General features: G+C 40.1%; 1 protein-coding gene across 2 annotated transcripts in view; it reads left to right on the forward strand.

Annotated features, from left to right (window-relative positions):
• Positions 1 to 16,867, forward strand: part of LOC122652561 (pyruvate kinase 2, cytosolic-like) — a 90,071-nt gene that overhangs the window by 15,153 nt on the left and 58,051 nt on the right. For both annotated transcript variants that reach the window (XM_043846344.1, XM_043846343.1), the window contains exons 4-6: positions 9,124 to 9,279; positions 9,381 to 9,458; positions 9,558 to 9,689. In XM_043846344.1, coding sequence (XP_043702279.1) covers positions 9,124 to 9,279; positions 9,381 to 9,458; positions 9,558 to 9,689 — 366 coding nt within the window. The remainder of the gene's footprint in view (positions 1 to 9,123; positions 9,280 to 9,380; positions 9,459 to 9,557; positions 9,690 to 16,867) is intronic.

Below are 16,867 nucleotides of genomic sequence, written 5' to 3' on the forward strand. Positions count from 1 at the left end.
ATAGCTTGGTAGATCACCAAAGCCATGCTGATATACCAACTTCTTATTTTCTTCTTTGGTTTCAGCTATATTTCCAAATTACAAGATTTCTACTTTATTTAATTTTAACTGGGAAACCTAATTTGATCTTACATGCAAGTGGGTCAAAACCTTCCCCTTGTTGTACTCTATTAAAGCCCTAAACCAATTTTGGGAAGATAGCCCCATACATGAATGATCCATGAGTTTTGGATCTCAGAACAGCCACTGGTAGTCCAACCGAATTCAGACAGCTGAACCCTACGGTTAACCGGATTCAGCCAGTTTTGAATCCGGTTCTACCCACAGCTTTGGTTTTAGTTCTTGTATACTTTGGGCTTTTGACCAGGGCTAAGTTAGACCTAACAAATGTTGTATATTGGTTATATAGGCTATAGTAACATCAAGAGGTGTAATAGTTGTGTGTATTGGAGCTTCAATTGACTAGGATTATTCTCCAATACAGGTAAGGGAATTATGACTTTTCTTTGGGAGTGTTTATTCTTTAATTAATATTTATGTTGGTTGCCATTGGCATGCATCATCATAGTAGAATAATCATGTAGTTTTGTAGCTTTTATTTTGCATTAGATGAATGCATGTTATAGGTGTCATTTCATATTGCATCTGCATACTTTTACTACGATCTATTATGATGTATTGAGAAATGATGTTGAACTTCTAAATTACTATCTATTGCTGCTTCATATGACATCATGTTTAGAAATGCATGTGGTTAGGCTATCATAAACCCAAATGCTACGACCCTTGCCAACAGGGGTAAGGTGTTGGATAACCCGTGGCAGATCTGATGAGTTAATACCGGAATGTCATTCACTGTCCTAGGTTTGATGAGTACATACCGGAATGGGAACAAAAGTAGGGTTATCAGTGGGGGCTCGTCGGGGTCTGATGTGTATATTCCAGAACTGGTGGGTCCCCATAGTAATAGAGTGGTATTCTTAGAAAGACCAATGAGTTTCATTCCGTGACTGAGAATATCATACCTACTACAGTAGCATTTATACCTCATGAGACTTAGACATTGATGTTAGTAGCATTCTTAGATGTAGGTCATGCATCATAGATTATATGCTTAAGTTTGCATGTTTCCCTTACTGGGCTCAGTGGAGCTCACCCCTGTGGTACATCTTCTGTTTCAGATAGTGTTGCTGGTTCTGAGAAACCAGATGATGGTGTTATTATTGCTTCTGACTTCTACACCAAGGAGGACCGTACGGTGCAGAAGTTTGAAGTTTATGAAGCTTACTGCGGATGCGATGCATGCGCGTTCACTTGATCTGGCCTGATGGAGCAGGCTATCCCTTTTGTGTTTATAAACTTCTTTTGTGAAGTATAATATGTAGATACTGTTGTACTTTTGTATTTGTGGTGCCTTTTGAGAACTATACATTGTATTACAAGTTTCACTTAATATAAATATTCAGTTATCACCTGATCTCTTTATTATTGTTGTTATTATTACTGTTTATTCTCTTCCACTGCGATGATTTAATGTGTTTTATGAACTGTGATTAGGACTTAGGAGTACTGTACTAATTGGTCCTGGGGGATCGATTAGATGCCAATTGGCATTCGGTCACACCTTGCCCTTACTAACCGGGTCGGGGTGTGACAGAACAAATATAGAGTGATCAGAATAACATTGTGAGAATCCACACCGACTAATAATCGAACTGAACTTATTGAACTAGGCTCTAGGTGAGTGTTTTAAACCATAAATTGCCTTGTGTTACTTACAAACTCTGAGAATTCTCACCCTGAGCAACATACCTTGGAAGTTATTCCATACATACCTCCTCATGTAGATCACCATATAAGAAAGCAGTCTTGATATCCAACTGATATAAAGGCCAGTCTATATTCACAGCTAAGGAGATAAGTACGTGGACCGAATTAAGACAAGCCACAGGAGAGGTCTCAAAATAATCCACACCATAGGTCTGAGTATAACCCTTCGTAACCAAAGGGAACCATCTGGATTGTACTTAATGATGTACAACTAGAGACAACGCACAAGATCCTTTCCTAGAACCAAATCCACCTGGGTTTATGTCTGATGAGAAATCAAGGCATTCATCTCTATTTCCATAGCCACTTTTCACCCAAGATGAGATACGGTCTCCTGATGAATTTTGGGAATGGATTTAGCAGATAGTGAGAAAGCAAAGTTATGTAACGGAGATGGAAGGTGAGATATAGAAACAAAATTTTCAATAGGATAAGCAGTCATGGATTTGTGAGTACAAGAATGGGTACCTTTGCAAAGAGAGTCATCAAGAGACGAGGAGGAAGTAGGAGCTGTAGTTGGGAGGGTCAGACCGTGTAGTAGGTTGGAAGCAGGAGGAGCCGAAGCAGGCTACATATTCTTTTTACGCCGCAGATACACTTTCAATGGTGTAGACGATGTAGTCGTCGGAGCATCATCAAAAGGCATGAGAATAGGGATAGGAGGTGCGCGAACATCTGTGTCAAGGGAAGAGTTAAATGCAGGAGATGAAAAGTGTGCAGTATTTTCAAAGAATTTAACATCGACACTGACAAATTGCCATTGGTAAGAGGATCATAGAACTTGTACCCTTTGTGAGTTCTAGAGTAACCAAGAAAAACACACTTGACAGTCCTGGGAGACAACTTATCAACTTGAGGTTGCAAATTATGAACAAAACACACAGTCGCAGTAGAGAAAATAAGGGGGAGTTTGGAAACAAAACAGAAAAATGTGAATGGTTACATATTACAGAAGAGAGCATTCGATTAATCAAATAACAGGCGGTGAGCACTGCGTCACATAAAAATGTTTGGGAAAATGCATATGAGTCATTAGAGACTGATCAATCTCCAATAAATGTTTGTTTTTCTGTTCAGCAACCCCATTTTGTTGGGGGTATATAAGAACAGCTCATTTGATGGATCATACCATTAGCAGAACAAAAATTAGATATCTCACGCTGAGTGTATTCAAGTGCATTATCAGATAAAAAAAAAACTTTAATAGAAGCATCAAACTGAGTCTTCATTTCACTGTAAAATATTTAAAAACAAAAAGAAATTCTGAACGATCTTTCAACAAATACAAACATGTTAGACCGGACTGATTGTCCACAAAAGTGACAATAATAAAAATCTAACCTGTTTTTTACACGACAGGGACCCTAAATATCAGAATGTACTAAAGAAAATAAGGATGGACTTCGAGACACACTATGAGATGGGAAAGAAGACTGATGATGCTTCCCAAGTTCATAAGCTTCACACTTAAGGTGAGACATAGATTTGTAACTAGGAGCCATGTGCTGAAGTTTAGATAACAATAGATGACCCAACCAAAAGTGCCACTAAATAGGAGAAAGACCACCAGATGTAGTAGTAGCAATCAAGGTTTAAAGTATCGGTTTGTATCGTATCGTCTCGGCTTATACATATCGGTATCGATGATACATACTGGCATGTATCGTTTTTTGGAAAATAGTATGTCTCGATTGGTATCGTATTGTATCGGCCGATACACTGGTACAATATGATACAAACCGATACATGTCGATACTTGCGATACGTACGTACGTTAAAGGTTCTGTGAGTGTATCGATATGTATCGGCTGATATAGCTCGATACATACCGATACAGTAGATACCGACCGATACACGTTGATACGGCCATTAAAGGCCCATGTGACTTGACTATCATACTATGATTTTGTTTTTAAGATTGGAGAGTGAAGGAGATTTCATAGAAAAAACAGATTTCACAGAAAAAGGTAGGTTTCAGAAAAACTTGATCTTTGTGTTAAATCATGGTTTTTAATCCTATTTTTTTCTCTACTTCGATAGATTTAGGTAAAAACTAAGTTTGTTGATGCATCAAACTTGATCATTTGCAAGGATTTGTACTCAAATCGATGAAAGTCTCTTGTCTCGTTATATGTTGCTTTCCATTTTAATGTTTATGAATGATACATATTATAGATTGCTTATTTATGTTGTTTTTGCTCCAAAATTATATTTCCATGTGTTTCTTGACCATTTTCTTGCGTATCTGTAGCATACAATACAATATGATACGTCTTTTAAAATCACCCTTCCAATACAATACCTGATACCAATACCTTAAACCTTGTCGGTACCTTCAACATCTGAGCTTTTGTTTGCTATTTTTGGAGAGGAAGAATTGATCACATCTGGCCATTAGACCCTGGAGATCTTCTGAAGTATTATTAGCTTAAATACCTAGCCATCCTATCGACCTGAGTTTTGGTTACATCCACTGGTTCCATTGACTTGCGCTGTAGGTTTTAATATTTAGTAACCACTTGCTATTTCTGGTTTGGTTTATAACTCTTGATCTAACCATCAGTTGGCTGCAGTAATTAAAGTGTTTTCTATTAAGCATAAGGCCTACATCTGATCATGGTACTAAATCTCGTTTCGTTTCGGTGTTTCGGTCTGACCGAAATTTCCGAGATACCGAAATTTCGTCGAAATCTCGGTCGAAATATGGTATTTTTCTGTGGGTGTAAAATGCTAAAAATGTCCGAGATTTCCGAAATTTTCGAAACGAGATGACCGAAATTACCGAGATTTCCTAAACGAGATGACTGAAATTTCCGAAATTTCATCGAAATTTTCGAAATATTCGAAATATTGTATTTTTTCATTTCGGACTTGCGTTTCGTTTCGGACAGGTCGAGATACTCGAAATATTCGATATCTCGACCGAAATTTCGCGAGTTTTAGTACTATGCATCTGATCCAAATTTGAGGGTATTGTACTCTAAGATCTGTGAGTTACCCATAGTGGCTATTTCTGAAATATTGAACTTACCAATTATTTCCATCTGCTGTAACTATCAATGCTACAGTTGGATTGCCACCTTCTTTGGGGGTATAGTACTGTTGCTGTAGCCGTACACTTGACCTGATTTTAGGTCTAATCCAGGCCCTGTTACTGTGGTTATTGAGTCATCTTTATTGCTGCAATACAGTAACTGACAGTCCTACTTGTGGGTTAGGAAAATTGTTTACTGTTTATTGAGCATAGACCTATTAGGTATACTTTAGTATGTTATGTTCTTTCCCACCTTTAATTTGCATGAGCAAAATTTGTGTTTTTTGTTTCTATTTTCAGAAAACTCTATTAATAGTTCTTCTTGTTGCAGCATTTCCCTAAATGGCAGCCTTGTCCTTTACTTTTGCCTAAATGTCGTAAATAATATTAATTTTGTGGGAACTGGTAAAGGGAAATTTACTAGAGAATAATATTATCTGAAGCTTCTTCTTTAAATGGCACGTTATAAGGTGGTATATCAAAGAGACAGCAAATTGAAGGACTAGTCAATAATTGTATCTGCTATTCTTCTTGACCATTCCCCCTTCCAGTACTCTCTCTATATATGTAGAAAGTGTCCCTTGATTCAAAGAAAAATATTTGCAGTTGTCTTAAGAGCAAAAAGATTGTAGTCCTAAAATTATTGAATTTGTTTCACTCAAATGCAGTACAAAAATTTTGAAAGCAAGTAAGCAACTTTCAATTTATTTTTTCTGGATTCTTGTTTTCTCAAAATAAGAAATGAAAAAAAGTGGTAGCATCTGAGTCTGTGTTTCTATTGTACTATTCTGTTGTCTTATGTTCCTTGATGTTTTTCTATTTCTGATTTGTTATCAATAAATTTGATAAAGGGTGCACCCAGTGCACGAGGCTCCCCCATTGAGGGTCATAATGTACGCAGCCTAATATTATTGAATTTGTTTCACTAAATTATTGTAGTCCTAAATTTATTGAATTTGTTTCACTCAAATGCAATACAAAAATTTTGAAAGCAAGTAAGCAACTTTCAATTTATTTTTCTGAATTCTTGTTTTCTCAAAATAAAAATTGAAAAAAAGGGTAGCATCTGGGTTTTTGTGTTTCTATTATACTATTCTGTTGTCCTGTGTTCCTTGATGTTTTTCTATTTCTGATTTGTTATCAATAAATTTGATAAAGGGCGCACCCAATGCATGAGGCTCCCCCATTGCTGGGTCTGGGGAGGGTCATAATGTAAGCAGCCTTATCCTTGCTTTCGCAGAGAGGCTGTTTCCAGACGTTATCAATAAATTTGATACTCATCAAAAAAAAAAAAAAAAAAAAACGCAGCCAAATTAATGTTATCATCCATAAACAGATGCGGTTAGAAAAAGAGATTTCTCTTTGTTCTAGAGTGGTGTTGCTTATTAGTTGGGTCTGCAGGCTTGCTTCAAAGAAAACATAATGGTGGTTTCAAATTTATTCTTTTTTTTTTGTGGGTGAATAAAAAATTCATTACCAAAGGAAAGAAGAGAGGGGGGGGGAGAATACAAACAAGCGCGAACCAATTTCAAAGCTCTACCAAAAAAGGGAAGAACTTGCAAAAAAGAGGGCAAAAAACCCCACAAAAAGCAACATGCTGAGGGAAGGGCAAACTCTGGACTGCAAAAGGCACCCAGACCAGCCTTGACCAACTGACACTAACCTGGGTCCAAAGACTCGCGGCAAAGAGCATGATCTCTGATGTCCAAGCTTAGAGGTAAAACCTTCTCTGGGTAGGGAAGGGAGTAGACAATGTAAGGGCGAAGCTTAGTGAAAGGAGGGGAGCTTGGGTTACGATGACGAAAGACTCGAGTTGGAGGGGGGGGGCGATAGGCTGGGGCACAAAGGGGAGCAAACCAGCGTTAGAGGTAAGGTCCAAACTAGGGTGGGCCTCAAGGGGAGAAATTACAGGCCCATTAAGCCCAGCGGGAATAGCCAAAACGGAGATGGGCTTGGGCAAAGAGGGTAAGGGAAGAGGAGTAGGGGCCACAGGGGGGTCCACTAAGGGGGAAACACAAGGGGAAGAAGGGAAAGAGGTACGAGGGGTCAGAAAGTGCTTCTTAAGACCTTTGAGGAGATTTGAGATCCCCAGGTTCATACGGGCTGGACTATGGGGGGACATGATGGTGATGGAAGGGGCCAGTGCCAGCGTCTCAGAAGGGAGAGCAGAGTTGGCAGAAGCAACAAAGAGATCAGGCGAAGAGACCAAAGGAAGGAAACGGTTGTGACCAGCGGTCCTTAGGCCATCAGGGACCAACGGACGACAGGGAGATGAAGGGGGACGAGGAGGCGGAGACAAGGAAGCTGAGCCATGGCAGTGAACAGGGTTTTGAGTCCATCGCCGGCGACGACCTCGAGAGGGAGAAGAAAAGGGGGCACCGTCCCCACCAGGGGAGGAAACAATGGGAGGGGGTAGAGGGACGGAAGGGCTTTATGAGAGGCCAAGCTAGGGATTCCATGGGAGGCGGAAAGGTCGATGGCAGGGGTAAGAGGATTTGGAGGAGCGATGGGGTCACGGTGTTAGAGAGAGGGTTAGGGGGTGATTTTAGAAGTTAGGGAAATGGAAGGCAGAGAAGTCAGGGACTGACATTTTCAAATTTATTGTTAAGGGTCTGTGATGATGGTTACTAGATGCTAATGCTGAAAGATATGTTGATTGAAATCAATTACTAATGGAGAATAATGAAAGATTAAAAGAGAATTACATCATCCAATCGGTTCAGCTATAATGCTAGAATGACATACAGAAGTTTGAAAAATAAGATAAACCTTATCATTGATCTGATCAATGAGATAAGAATGCTGAAATTTATGCCCGTCAGGCTTCACTGAAAGAACCTAGAGAAAGAAAACAGAAGATAAGGTTTGACCTTCTAACCATGTCAGGAGAGCCATTCTCTAACCCCCCAACATCGAAGTTTCATTCAATACCAGAAAAAACCAACCAAATCCACATGTATATAAAAGTTACAGCCAGATATTTTCAACTCACTCCATGTCCAGTTAAAGTTCTAAACCTAATAATTATAGAAAAAAGCTGAGTCCTACTTTGACTCAATTAAATCCTATTTGGGCCCAAACCTGTGACACAGGGCTGAAGTTAAACTCCTGATGAAACACTATCCTAAGCCAAAACCCTAAAACGAGTAAAAGAAAATAGAAGAAATAAAAAGGAAAGCCCACATGTGCCCTCCTGTCATAAAAAAAACAAGCCCACCGCTTAACATAAATCTGGAACCCATCAGATGGACATAAATCTGGGGGGAGCTATCATGCATGTTGATTAGTTTGTGTCTCCCACTAATAAGTTACAAACTTATTTTAGATCCAAGGATGCCAGTACTTGTGCACTTAACTTCTTGGATGGTGAAGAACTCCGAACTCCCCCCCCCCCCCACTTTCATTCCAAAGTTCTAAAAGAAAAAAAAAATCATCTTTAGTGGTGGTTTCACCTGCTGCTATGTAACGCCCCAAGAATTCGGCCAAGTACTGGCTCGCCTGGGAGATCGTTGAGGTGTCCCCACTAAGACACGGTAGAGTACTAGGGGGTTTGGAAGATTGGTGAGGGGGTGCAAAACTTAGTCCAGAGTAGCCTCCTCTACTTGGTAAGACACGTTTTAAAGCCTTGAGGCCCATTGGGCCAGAGAGGACAATATCATGCCAATAGAGGGGTTGGGTAATTACAATGGTATCAGAGCAAACTCCCGACACCGGTGGTGGGGCCACAGCAGGGACGCTGTGTCCGTAAGGGAGGAGAATGTAATGCCCCAAGAATACAGCCTAGTACCAGCCTGCCTGGGAGATTGTGGAGGTGTCCCCACCAAGACACGACTGAGTACCAGGGGGTTTGGAAGATCGGTGAGGGGGTGCAAATAGTCCCACATCGGCTGGGGAGGGAGATCCTGAGCTATTGATAAAGAGTAGTCTCCTCTACTTGGTATGACGCGTTTTAAAGCCTTGAGGCCCATTGAGCCTGAAAGGACAATATCATGCCAATGCATGCTAGCCCCAACTAGGTCCATCCAATATATCCATATTTTGTTTTAAGCATTGGGCCATCTGAATTTGTTGCCTTTTCGGTATTGCTATTTTCTTTTGCTTTCTAGGTGAACTGATTTTGCTGAGCATTCATTTAAATTTTTTCGTTTTGGTATTGTTATTGCCTTTTGCCTTCTACATGGCCTGATTTTGCTGAGTACATTTATATTCTTTGTAGTTCTTTTTTTTTGTAATAATTGTTTTTAATTCATCACTATCAGGTTATGTTAGATACTGTGGGACCAGAACTTCGAATTTGCAACAACAATGGGAACCCCATTGAGCTGAAGGTTGATGGTCATGTTACCATTACACCAGATGTTTGTAGAGAACCTTCAGCTGAGGTCTTACCTGTAAATTATGCTGGACTTGCTGAGGTATATGTCGATTCTATCTCAAAAGGGAAAACTTCAAATGGAAAAGATGAAATGGTATTCTTGGTTAATAATTCCCCTCCCCCCAATTTTTGGAACTGTAGACAGTTAAAAAGGGTGACACAATATTTCTTGGGCAATATCTTTTTACGGGAAGTGAGACAACCTCCGTATGGCTTGAGGTGTAAATTTCAACTACTGTGCTCTTCTTTACTTTTCAATCAGAGAAGGGTCCTAAAGATCTAAATTATGAATTTCAACTTATCTTCTGATTTGTGCAGGTGTTGGAGACGAAGGGTCCAGATGTCATTTGCTTGGTGAAGAATACTGCAACTCTTGCAGGCTTTATTTTCACCATGCATGTTGCCCAAGTGCATATCAATCTGGCTACCCTAACTGACATTGATAAAAAGGTGAGCTGTGGTTCTTTTATTCCCTTACATAAATTGCAAACCTTTTCGTAATAGCGAAGTCATAGGCTCATATTACATTTTTGGGAGTTGGGATTTATGGAGGTTTAGCTGTTATTTTTCGATTCATGGTGGAAAAGCACTAGAAAGAAGCAACCAACCCTACAAAGTTTAAAAAGTGATTACACACTTTTCTAGCTGAGTGAAGCCACTTTTTTCTTTGTTTTCTATATTTTTTTTTTTGGGGGAGGGGGGGGGGAGATATTTTCTAATGGGACCCAAGTGGTTAAGGTTTTCAATTCTTTTAGTCAGTAGTATGTAATAGTAAAAATAGTTTGTCAAAAGACTCAGTGGTGAGGAGCTTACAGCAGGTCTACTATCTAAGGTCATAATTGTAGGAGCCACACCTTAGCTGATTTTTCAGTACTAATGCTCCACCCATTTCATGTCTTTCCTTGACCAGGTAATATAGATGGTGCAAGAGTTGAAATTCTAGGATTTGACTCACCTATACTTAAACTTGATGCTGATCCGATGTTCTCCAAACACTACCAGCATAGGAGGAAGAAAAAACAGGCTGTTCTTTAGCCTGAGGTTCTGGTTAGACCATATTTGTGGTCTGGTTTGGACCAGATTTGGTTCAACCATGGTTTGCTACTAATATTGGGTCATGGATTCCTCTTTCTTGTTTCTATTTTTGTTATTCTGCTTGTTTTAGAAGGCTGGACTCTAGTTACTAATTCCAAGCCTTAATAGTTTCTAGTTTGTTAATCCACTAGATGGTTTCTATTTTGTGAAGAAATCATAGGCTGTAGGGATTCCTCCTTTCCATGCATGGGAGGTTTCTATTTTGGTTGTTTTCTATAAAGTAATAAATAAAGAGAAGTTGTCATACCTCCACCAACGATTTTGACGATTTGTGAGGTTTTTGCTTGTTATTTGCTGTGAGATGCAGTTCCAGTGTGAGAAGCAATGCTACCTTGGTGGGAGACCTAGAGGGCTGGTGAGATGCTTGTCAAGGCCTAGGTGAGAAACCTGGTCATATCATTTTTCCTATTCTTCTTTGTATTGTCTGTTTTTTTCTCGTAAAGGTCAGTTTCTGCTCCTTTTTCATGTGCATAGCATCTACTCCCCTATTTGGTTTTTCTAACATTGTTATGTTCTCTAGTTGTTTGCTGAGTTTCTAGTTCAAGCGTTTGGCCAGATTCTAGTGTGAACCAAGTACCAAGCTCGTATCATTTCATTCCATTGAGGGTAGTGTCTACCACCTTTTAGACCCCTGCAGACGCCCTTGTATTTGGGTTTTAGTTCTGTTTTGGTACTTTCTATTTTGATACACTAGTTACTAAAATCATTCACTCACTTTCTATATTGGTTTCTCATTCTATTTTATATTCTAGTCGTTGTTTTCCAGAATTTTCTATACTTGGCTACTGCTTTCAGCAATGTATTATTTTAATAACCTGTTGATTATTCTAACTATGACCCTTGGATTAGCCTCCAATTGTCTGGAATGCTCCTAGCCATACCTAGTCCACTTGACTAAGTTTTGATCCCCAATGGATTATCCTTAATTAGGTTGCTGAAACATCCCGTATTTAAGTTAAACTTGACCTTGGGTCTAGATCACTGCTTGTTATTCTGATCCCAGCCATTGGGTAATTAGATATCCACCAAATTGTTGTTAGACCTGTGGCTAAACTTAACTCAAGAGACTCTGACTCTATTAACCTTCACGAATCACTCAACCAAATCACTAATATGTTCCAGCAGTTGTCGGATAGTATGATTGTTATGGAACAAAGGTTTGAGTCACATCCTTCATCGACGTGAAAATTCTTAGCATTCTAAACCTAACGAAGGATTACCAGCCCACTCTACTACCAATATCATGAGATTCATGGGTATAAGCTACAAAGGGTTCCTATACCCCAACCTTCCTTTGAGGACTTCATGAGAGCATATCTTGACGGTAATATTGGTGCACCTAATAGGCATTTTGACGACTCCCAAAAGGTTAGGCTAGAGCTGAAAGAGTTTGATGGGATATTTGACCCACAGGTACTATGTGATTAGATAGCCGCTTTGGATGATTGTTTTGAGTGGTATGATTTGACAGAGCCAAGAAAAATGAAGTTAGCTTGAGCAAAGCCTATCGGACCAGCAAGGGAGTGGTGGAACAATCAAGAACAGAGATTGCAAATTTGAGGTACAACACTTGCTACTTGGGATGAGATGAAAGAAGAACTAAAGAGCAAGTACCTTCCGTGCTCAATTACATAATTTACGAAACTCCTTATGGCAAGGCACCCTTTTTGTTGCTGAGTACATGCAAAAAATTGACTCACTTGTTTCGAAGACGTGAATTGAAAAGAATGATATCTAACTATTGTCTCTATTCAAGTTAGGGTTGCATCAAGAAATTCAGGGGGACCTTAGCTTGGTCGAAATTTATGATTTACAAATTTCTTTCTGAGGGCTTTACGAGCCAAGGAACTATTGAAACCACCTGTGAGATGACTTGGTTTCCAAGCTGAGGAGTATAGGACACCAATAGTGTTGTCTCAAATAATCCTACAGTTCGACAGACATGTGCTCCTATATCTACAAGAAGGGAAATGATCCTATGACTAGTGGTAGTGAAACGAAGTGCTATCACTTTAACAAGTATGGCCAGTTCACCAAGTTCAGCCCTGAACGGCCAAATAATGCCATCGTGGCAGCCGTTGAAACCAATCCAGAGTCGAAAGTTTATGATGAACTCCCTCCTGAGGAACTAGTTGAAAAGCAGCCTGTTGATGATGGTTAAAGGGATGGTGAGGAGACTCATGGCATTCTTATCTTGTGTTTTGTCCAAACAACTGAGATTATTGGGTACGGATATGATGAAGAATTCAGAGCTTGACACTACGACGGAGTTTGAAATGGTGGAAGTCGAAGATACAATTGGAGGAAACTCTATGGACACGGTGTTCATGTATGCGTCTGATCTAGAGGTTGAGAACATAGAGTTGGAGGCAACTTGGTCACATGGCGAAGCAAGAAACAATCTGTGGTTGCTTGTTCAAGTGTTGAAGCCGAGTTTTGTACCATGTCCCATGGCATTTGTGAATTAATGTGGCTCCGGGGACTGTTGAAAGGCTTAGGCCTCCCTACATCATTGCCCATGATGCAGATGGAAGTTGAGAAGTGTAAGGAAACAAGGAGAAATATGGAAGTAGAAGGTTGAAGAAGAAGAGAAGATGGTGCAATGTTGTGTGTGGGAGTATTGTCTCCACCACACCTATATTACTTCACTAATGAGATAGAAGAAATTACATACACCTCCCTAGGGAGGTAAAAGGTAAAAATAAAAAATTACAATATAAAGGTACTAGTTAACAAACGAGTTCCTAAAGTACCCTTCTAACATATAAACTCTAACACTCCCCCTCAAGCTGGAGAATAAATGTCATGCATTCCCAGCTTGCATAATAGGGTACCAAACGAAGAGAAGTAAGCCCTTTGGTAAAGATGTCTGCCAGTTGATCACCAGTTTTCACAAAACGGTTGCAAATGTAGCCAGAGTCTATCTTCTCATTGATGAAGTGCTGGTCCACTTCGATGTGCTTTGTTCTATCGTGTTGTACCAGGTTGTGAACAATGCTTATAGCTGCCTTGTTATCACAATAGAATTAAGATTTATAGATGATCGATCCTAGTAATAGAGGAATGGTTTACAGCATGAAGGAGAAGAAGAAGAGAGGAAGAAGAAGATAGTTGGAGAGAATCGTAGGATGTTAGAAGTGCCTGCTCGTAACATCCATTTACTTCATTAAACCATTCTTAGGAAATTACAAGGACCTCCCTAGGGAGGTAAAAGAGAAACAGAAATAAAAGTTAAAAATACAACTCTAGTGACTTATGACATAGACATGTGCTAAAGTACCCCTAGTACATAAACTCTAACACTCCCCCTCAAGCTGGAGAATAAATGTCATACATTCCTAGCTTGGACAATAAGGTACTAAATAGACCAGGAATGAGACCCTTGGTGAAGATATCTATTATTTGATCACCTGTCTTCACAAAGGGAGTACAAATGCACCCAGAATCCAGCTTCTCTTTGATGAAGTGTCAATCAACATTAATATGTTTGGTTCGATCATGATGAACTGGATTATGGGCAATGCTTATAGCAACTTTGTTGTCACAATAAAGTCTCATTGGCCCTTCAAAGTCAAAACTCAAGTCTTGAAGTAGTCTTTTTAGCCATATAAGCTCACACACTCCAGGAGCCATGGCCCTAAACTCAGCCTCTGCACTGGATCTAGCTACAACTGGTTGTTTGTTACTCCTCCAGGTAACTAGATTACCACCAACAAAGGTACAGTACCCAGAAGTAGATCTCCTGTCAGAGACTGAACCAGCCCAATCAGCATCTGTGTAGCCTTCAATTTGCGAAGGTCATGCTTGGAAAATAGAAGACCTTTTCCTGGACAGGATTTCAGGTATCTAATGATGTGATACACTGCATCCAGATGTCCGCTCTTGGGAGCATGCTTGAACTGACTCACTACTCCAACTGCATAAGAGATGTCTGGTCGAGTCAAGGAGAGATCGATTAGTTTCCAAACTAATCTTTGGTACTTGCTTGCATCTATAAGAGAAGAACTACATTCATTACCAAGCTTATGATTCGGATCAATGGGGGAAGTTGCTGGTTTGCACCCCATCATGTCTGTCTCTTTCAGAAGATCCAAGACAAATTTCCTTTGGCAGATGTTGATTCCTTTCTTGATCTAGATACTTCAATACCCAAGAAGTATTTCAAGAGTCCAAGCTCTTTGATCTCAAACTATTTAGCCAGATAAGACCTTAATCTATTTATTTCAGCAACATCATTCCTAGTTACCACAATGTCATCAACATAGGCAATGAGAGTTGGAACTGTACCATTACCTCTCCTGATAAACAAGGGTGGTCAACTTGACTCTGATAATACCCATTCTTCAGGATGGCTTATCTAAATCTCTCAAACCAGGCCTTAGGAGATTGCTTGAGGCCATAGAGAGCTTTCTTTAAGAGACACACTTTCCCTTCAGCTGAGGGACACGTAAAACTAGGTGGAGACTGCATGTACACTTCTTCTGCTAAATCTCCATGAAGAAATGCATTCTTCACATCTAATTGGTACATTGGCCAATCTTTATTGGCTGCCACTAAAAGGAGAACCCTGATTGAGTTATGCTTGGCTGCAGGGGCAAAAGTCTCCTGGTAGTCAATGCCATACACTTGACTATACCCTTTTGTAACCAGCCTAGCTTTGTATCTTTCCACTGTACCTTCGGATCTGTACTTGATGGTATAAACCCATCTGCATCCAACTGGAGTTCTCCCCTTGGGAAGATCAACTAGAGTCCAAGTATTGTTCTTTTCCAGAGCCACCGTTTCCTTAGACATTCCTTGCCTCCAAAAGTCTTTGGTTGTGTTTGGTATGTTCATGTCAACAAATCAACCCGTACCAAGCTTGAGCCCAAAGCTCTTAAGTGCATCTTCTTGGGCTACTCCGATTCAACCAAAGAGTATAAGTGCTACCATCCTCCTTCCCGAGGGCACCTTCTCTCCAATGATGTTACCTTCTTTCAGTCTATTCCTTACTTTTCTTCTCCTTAGCATCCTCTTCAGGGGGAGAGTACTAGAAGTGAACAAGATGCTGATGTCATTCCTTTTTTATCTCTTTTGCCTACCTCTACTTCCCCATTCCTATTTGATATTGGAAAATACAAAGAAGTGGATGTTGTTGATACTGATGGTGTTGCTGATATTGATGCTAGTAGTGGTGTTGATGTTAGTAGTGGTGGTGATGCTAGTAGAAAAAAAGAATACAAGGAAATAAGATTCAAAGATGTTGTATTCACAAGAGGCGAATGCTTGTTGAAGGGAAAAGGAAAGCAACCCTAATATGTGTTGAACGGAAAGTAACCCTGCCAAAACCCCTCTTTGGATCCACATCCTCAGACTCATCCTCCTCAGTCAGGTAATACTTCTCCTTTTGAATTAGATCTTCCCATTGCTGTGAGAAAGGGGAAGAGAGCCTGTACTAACCCCATAGCCCAGTTTGTTTCCTAAGACTCTATTTCTCCTACAGGTATTGCCTTTTCCACTGCCCTTGAGTTTTCTTCCATTCCCAAAAATGTCATAGAGGCCTTATCCGATCCAAAATGGATGCAAGCAATGTCTGAGGAAATGGTGGCTCTGGAAAAGAACAATACTTGGACTCTAGTTGATCTTCCTAGGGGGAGAACTCCAGTTGGATGTAGATGGATTTATACCATCATGTATAGATCCGATGGTACAGTGGAAAGATACAAAGCTAGGTTGGTTGCAAAAGGGTATAGTCAAGTGTATGGCATTGACTACCAGGAGATTTTTGCCCCTGTAGCCAAGCATAACTCAATCAAGGTTCTTTCGGTGGCAACCAATAAAGATTGGCCAATATACCAATTAGATGTGAAGAATGCATTTCTTCATGGAGATTTAGCAGAAGAAATGTACATGAAGCCTCTACCTGGTTTTACGTGTCCCTCAACCGAAGGGAAAGTGTGTCTCTTGAAGAAAGCTCTTTGTGGCCTTAAGCATTCTCCTAACTCATAAACCTCCTACCTATCTTAGGTTTCATGGAGAATATCAGCCAAGTCATAACAGTGGAGTTCTCAGTCTCCCACTTGAGAGAGCCTGGATCAGTTGTAGCAGGAGCCTTAATAGACCCAGTAATGTGTCCCAACTTTCCCCTACTGCGTAGGGACAACTTCACAGAACAGGACCAATCCAAGTAGTTGGTATTGTCCAATTTCATAACATATATTTGGGTGTTGGGATTGTCAAAGGAAGCCATAGTTGGGACACCACTGGCCAGAATTGGTCCACTAACCTCAGAATCAGCCCCAAACACAGTAGACATACTGCCAAACAACTCAAGGGAATGCAAAGTAAAACCTTGTACAAATAGGGAAACACCTCAACCCAACCACAATAAGGAGAGCAACAAGCAAAAGGTGAACCAAGAGCATACACTTGATGAAAAACCACAAACCAAACAACAGCAGCACATATCATCCAAGGCCATAACACTAATCAAATCTACCACTCACAGTAGCTAAGAACCACACAAGATAGCACAGCCTCAACAAAGATCTTCA

Source organism: Telopea speciosissima, chromosome 2, assembly GCF_018873765.1.
Source record: "Telopea speciosissima isolate NSW1024214 ecotype Mountain lineage chromosome 2, Tspe_v1, whole genome shotgun sequence".
NCBI lineage: Eukaryota > Viridiplantae > Streptophyta > Magnoliopsida > Proteales > Proteaceae > Telopea > Telopea speciosissima.